The 6701-nt window shown below is 36.4% G+C and overlaps 1 protein-coding gene across 1 annotated transcript in view; it reads right to left on the bottom strand.

Annotated features, from left to right (window-relative positions):
* Window positions 1-5584, bottom strand: part of LOC107724023 (activin receptor type-2A-like) — a 34895-nt gene extending 29311 nt beyond the window's left edge. Inside the window, exons 1-2 of the mRNA XM_016532783.1 lie at window positions 5542-5584; window positions 3105-3315 (exon numbers count right to left, since the gene is read on the bottom strand). Of these exons, the coding sequence (XP_016388269.1) occupies window positions 3105-3315; window positions 5542-5584 (254 nt within the window). The remainder of the gene's footprint in view (window positions 1-3104; window positions 3316-5541) is intronic.
* Window positions 5585-6701: the final 1117 nt, after the last annotated feature.

Here is a 6701-nt window from a genome sequence, read left to right as displayed (position 1 = left end):
TTTGGGGGTTTATATGAATGTGTTTCTGAGGGGAACTGACTGTCTTCAGAAAAGTTTACGTGGTATTTTCTTTTCATCTCGTCTCTGTATAGTTCATATTAAAGCAGTGTTTCAGCACAGTGCTGCTTTGTTTACAGTGGTAACCAAGGAAATGCGTATCTGGTGTTCCATGAGCGCCTCCTGCTGTCAGAGAGTGAATCTGCATCTCATTCAGAGCATCTACTGTTTGCTTCGTTCAGGCATGTAGTATACTTTCACAAAGCTAGTCAGAACATTGTTTTTGCTTCAGATTGGGTTATTATTAAATCAAATTATGTTTATGAAATTATATAACTAAATGATATGAAATTATATAAATGATATGTATATGAATTATATAACTAAAATGAAAAAACTGTAATTACAGATTTAGGTTTAATAAAGATGTCAGTCTTTATTTTTCTTATTTTTTAGGAAACAAATCAAAGAAAAAATAAACAAAATCTATTGTTCCTAATATTCTGTATGTTGCTCAAAAACAAAATATATTGTGTTCAGCGGAAAAAAGCTTATTATTATTTTTTTTTTACACCCATTCATTTAAAAATAACACACTTTAGAGCTGTAACGACAATACCGTGATATTTTTGCTTAAGGTTATTATACCGTCAAAATATCATACCAGCCCATGCCTACTTCAGTGTAACATGATCCTTCAAAAATTATTCTAATATGCTGATTTGGAGCTCAAAAAAATTATTCTTATTAAGGTTAAAAACAGTTGCTGCTTATTTTTATTTTTTTTTCAGGATTCTTTGACAAACAAAGTTTAAAAGAACAGCATTTCTGAAACAGAAGTCATTTGTAAAATTCTAAATGTCTTTACTGTGACTTTTGATCAATGAAATGCATATTTTCTATATAATAAATGTATTAATTAAAAATATTATCAAACCAAACTTTGAATGGTAGTGTATTTTTAGCCCTTTAGTTAATACATTCATCAAATTTGACAATCATTGTACAAATGTTAAAGGGGTGGTTCATTGCGATTTCACTTTTTTAACGTTAGTTAGTGTGTAATGTTGCTGTTTGAGCATAAACAATATCTGCAAAGTTACGAAGCTGAAAGTTCAATGCAAACGGAGATATCGTCTTTTAAAATTCTGGCAGTTTAATATATTATTGTTATTAATTGTTAATTAATACAACTTATGTTTAATTAGGATTAGGGCTGTGCGATTAATCGAAATCGTCATAAAATCGCGATTTGAGCTTGCGCGATTTCTAAATCGCTTTATAGCACGATTTTCGGCGCCCCCGACCTCCTGCAGTATGCTATCCGAACCAATCAGAATGCAGCGCGCCTAAATGGAGCACGAGAACAGAACAGACCGGGCGGGCATACAAACGTAACGCCAGGTTCACACATTTTTTCCGCGCCAATGTTATAACGGATCAGAGCTTTCACACTGCACGCGATTGCGCTCCGGCAGGGTGCTCCAGGAGCGGTGCGTTTGCAGCAGTCATGCTGCGATCGTTTCCGCACGGAGTCTATTTCTGCTGTGCTGCACGCGCTGAAAGTGACAGTGCATTATTCGCAGTAAAAAATTTAGAAATTACACCATAAATGCATAGATAGACAGTAATGCAAGATTGTATTACTGTACTATGATAAAAGAGAATCACAATGCTGAAAAAGCATTTTCAGAAACAACGTTGTGTTTGTGGTAAACAGCCGCGGATCAGGAGCGGACTGCAAACGCATCCTGTGCGAAAGCAAAATGAGTCCGTGCTGCTTCTGCACCGCATACACATACTGTATACGCACTGCAGACGGAGTACGTTTGAACTTGGCGCAACAAATCTAGTTAAACATCTGAGGCAACGCCACAAAGAGCTCTATGGACCAATGCATGGCAAAAAAATCCCTGGACACGGGATTTATTTATTTTTTTCTGCCATATGTCTATTCTAGAGACATTTTGTTACACCTTTACTTAGTGATTATTTTGCCTTATGTCTGTTCTAGAGACATGTTACAGCATGTTAAACATGTTTGATAAAGCTCTAATTGGTTTTCTTTTAGAAATATGTTTCAAATTCACACTGAATGCATTTATGACTGTAAAGCATGTCTGTGTGTCAAATCGTGATTAAAATCGAAATCGCAAAATTGATAAAAGAATTCGCGATAGTTTTTTTTTGTCCATATCGCACAGCCCTAGTTTAGACGCGCACTAGAGGCGGTTTAGCCAATCACAACACAATGGGCTAGCTAACCAATCAGAGCCCATCGCCTATTTCTGAGCAAGGGGCTTCATAAAAGAAGGAAATGATCAGTGTGTTTCTCAGAGAAGGGACAGAGCGGTGTGGAATAAAGGTCAATTATGTGAAAAATAATGCATTTTTTTAAAAACTAAGCATTAACACATGTTAGACTGCACCCCATAAACACAATCAAGCCTAGAACAAAAAACAGTGAACCACCCATTTAATGCAAAACAAGAGGAAAAACTGCTTGTCAGCAGCAAGAACATCTTCACTAGTTACAAATTTAGGAACAATGATACAGTCAAAAATAAATGCTGAACATTTGGGCGCCACTGAAGGATTCATCTACAGCCTCTATAAATGAAATCAAAACAATCGTTATTCAAAGGGAAATCTGTGACATGTGACTATGGTTAGCACTGAACCCGACACTTAAAATAATGTGGATTAACAGTGACAGAGACCATCAGTCAAAAAGACTCATAAACTGCTGGGTTATCAGTTTGAATCATTCTAACAAATCATTCAGTGAATTCGTCAGAGCAAGCACTGAATAAACACATGAATCACTGAAGCGCATGTCATTGTCTCTTTCATTCAAATCGGACTCAAAATTATCCAGTTAAAGTTAGTGCAGTTAATCCTCAATGGACCACATTATGACAATGAATAAAAAAAACTAAAAAAAAACTATAAAACTGTTACATTACATTTTTTGAATGAATATATACATTTTAAAAACTACCAGTCAATTAATCAGAAATTGGCCTTTTTTTCCTCCCCACTTATTTGTATCAGACCATCTTGGTTCCTTGGTAATGTCAAACAGGCATATAACCACAAGAGATTACCTGTCATAGCAGCTGATATCATCAAGCCAGCAGCCTTGCTTTACTATTTCAACCAATCCTGAAACATTTCTCCAAGTTGCGAAGCAATGAAGCCTCTTGTCCTTGTCTCCCACGCAAGACTCAATACCGCTGCGGTTTCCTCGGTTCTCCAAGCTGGGGTTGTAGTTGTAGAACACACACTCTTGCGTCTCTGATCGGCCGAGAATGGCACCTGGAAAAGAAACCACAGGGGAGCCTGGTTAAGACATGGACTGCCTGCAGTGAGAGTGGAGACCTGCTTCATTGATCACTCAGTTGACTTTACACTCAACCCAAAATATAAAGCACAAACCACAACCATCAGTTACAGAATGGCAGCTGAATATCAGTTGAAGATGATAGATATTGGAAGTTTATAACTGATACAAAAGTGGTTTAATATAACCCAAAAAAGTGAAATCCACAGATGGGACTTCATATTGTTTGCAGAAGCTAATTCATAGGCAACCATATGGTTTAAAGAAAAAGAAAGAAAGAAAGCAAAAAAACAAAACAAAAAAAAACAATAGTGTTGTGGTTAACCAAAACAACAAACGTAAAGTAGTGAGCAAGATTAACAGGGCCGCTCTAAAACAGGATGTGGTGGAAGGCGGTTTCACAACTTCTTCCTGAAACAACCGCAACTCAGATCGTCTTTGAATATGGCACTGAAGTGATGTGATAAGTGCTGTGAAATTATCCAAAACACACACCGTCATCACCATCACTTAAGAGACAAGACAACAAATCTTAAGAGGATTTCATGAACAAAACAAACAGCAAATAGTGGAATCAGATTTTTACTTCACTTGCTAATCCTGTTCAAAGACAATACAGGACTCGCAGAACCACTAGCCTGACATCCCAGGGCTACTGTGTTTTACAGTCGGGCTACCAAAATGTATCACCACCCTGCCTGATGGGCTATCTTAAATACAGGGTTCCCGCAGGTCCTTTAAGTCCTAAGTCTTAATTTTTCATTTCATCCTACCTATAATGCCTGATAAAGTAGCGTTCATGAGAGCAGCTGCTTTGTGTACAGCCGTTACCGGGGAAACAGCTCTATTCTGCTGGTCCAGAAGCACCTCCTACCGTCAGAAAATTAATTTGCATTTTCAGTAAGTCCGTCTGCTGTTCTTACAGACCAATGTTCGCTCGAACTGATTTGCTGAAATCAAAACAGGGACGATAATAGGTGAGCACCAGCCAATAAGATTGATGTTTGCGCATTAGTTCCGCCCACTACCGGAGAAAGCTTTAGTTCTTAAAAGCTGAAGAATTCCAAAAGAACTCCGTTATTTTGACAGTAAAATACAACAAAGAATATCGTTTACATGTAGCGCGTCAATTCTCTCTCTCCCTCTCTCGCTGCGTGTGTGTGAAACAAAGCGACGGCGAGTCGTGCGCCTTCACACTAGAGTTTACGGTACGATAAATACAGGGCTTGGCGGAGAGTGAAACTGATGCGCTCAGTCAGAGAGTGTTCGGCGAGAGAAAATATATCTGAGCTAAACTTATACTTAGCCTCCAACTCACACACTGGCGAGTAAAATCTGAGAATTTATTAGCAATTGGCTAATATTAGACGTCATTTAGTCGCCCAGAGTGAAGATTTAGTCGCATATGCGAGTGATTTACTCGCAATGTAGAGGGTTGCAATGCGAAAATTGACCCATGTTTTTACACATCAAACACATTGTTATTGTGAAACAGTGGATCGACAAGAAGCTAATGTCTGCTAAAATTCTTAATAATTAAGACAGTAAGACATATATTGTCATATGTTTTAAATTAATATAATAATTCATATGTCTGACTCATCCCTTTTCTTAAAAATGGTTTAAAAGCTGAAATGTGATGTTTATCATTTTATAAGACTTTTTTTTGTGGGTTTGTGAAAAGCTGTGTCTGAACTGTAAATCATGTCATTTTATGGTTTAATATGTTACCATAGACATTGCCCTGCTCCGCTCATATTGTAGTAATTTTTTGTTTGTGTAGGTCTTAAAAGGGTCATAAAAAGCCTTAAATTTGATTTTAAAAATCCTGCAGATACCCTGTAAATAGATAAATAAAATTCTTTCCTTGATATTTGTGTTTTGAAAATGTTTATGACTGATGTTTCGACTCCTATCCAGTTTTCTACGTAAAAAAATTGTCTTTTTATTCGGACTAGTTAAATTCATCTCAGGCTACCAAATCTGAAGAGTGCCTGCCTGAAAGGCTACCAGGGATTTTGAAATTTTGCGAGCCCTCCACTAGGGATCTTGTGCAGGTTGAGCAGACTAAGTTTCTGTCTGGACGTTTACAAAAGATGTGTTCTTGCGCTCAAAAATATTTCCACGGAGCATAACAGAATAGAACAGAAAGTCAACCATTGGAAACACTACTTTGGCAGCAATCTGCAATCTATGGAAACCTTGGTGATCCAGACATTTGGCAATGCTTGAGCTGATGTTCATATATTGCGGCACACGGAACAGTTTATGCTTTGGGCCAAGTATTTGAGGACTGGTTGCACAGGTTTAGTGGCGGCACCATGCAGGGTTTCATGCTGGAGCAGAAAGCAATGTGCGTACACAGCAATAAAGCGATTACAGGAACATTCTTCAAACATCACAAACATGCTCCAAAAATACTTCAGCCACTTCTTTGAAAAAAAAAAAATAAAAATTAACAATTAAGTATGTGCATTCCACAACCATATATAAGGCATCTTCAGTCCAATTCAAAAATTTCATTGCACGTCTGTGTTTTTATTACCACAATGACAACACAGGAATGGTTCATTAACACCAAACGCATGCATGAATACATGAGCGCATAGTGCTCGCAAACCAGTGCTTCCGGGATCACTATTTAGGAGTAGCAGTGAAAAAAACAAACTGAATATTTCATAAACAAACACACACACTACTGTTAAAAAGCTTGAGGTAAAATTTTACTTTTTGAAAGAAATTAATACTATTATTCAGCAAGGATGTATTAAATTTATCAAAAGTGACAGTAAACACCTTTATAATGTTACAAAAGGTTTTTATTTCAAATAAATACTGATAGTATGTAGTTATGTACTGATTTATGTAGTTTATGAAAGTATAATTTTATGTAATTATGTATATTGTTATCAATATTGGGCAGCACAACTGTTTTTAACATTGCTAATAATAAGAATTGTTTCTTGAACACAGAATCAGCATATTGGAATGGTTTCTGAAGGGTCACGAGACAATGGTAGTGTATATATGTAAAAATACATGCAAAATTAATGGTGTAGTTCTTTTACATGAAGTAGACTAAACAGATCACAAACTGAATCCTGGACAATCACAGAAAACTCACTTCTTTTACTGGAAAAGCTTGGATGACAGATTTGCCAACTGAACTGAACAGATTTTTCCTACAACTGAAAGTTGAATTCTAAATTGCTGTGCATATGACAATGTATAATTAAACATATCTGCAACATGTTTTGTTTTACTCAATAGCATTTTAATAAAATTAAATAAAATTAAATAAAAAAACAAGAATTTGTGGGAAGAAATAGGCATCCTTACTGTTTATCACTCTACAAAAACA

This window comes from Sinocyclocheilus rhinocerous, unplaced genomic scaffold, assembly GCF_001515625.1.
Source record: "Sinocyclocheilus rhinocerous isolate Xijiao unplaced genomic scaffold, SAMN03320098_v1.1 scaffold2230, whole genome shotgun sequence".
In the NCBI taxonomy this organism is placed as follows: domain Eukaryota; kingdom Metazoa; phylum Chordata; class Actinopteri; order Cypriniformes; family Cyprinidae; genus Sinocyclocheilus; species Sinocyclocheilus rhinocerous.
The sequence above is the reverse complement of the archived record's forward strand: the minus strand, read 5'-3'. Positions and strand labels throughout refer to the sequence as shown.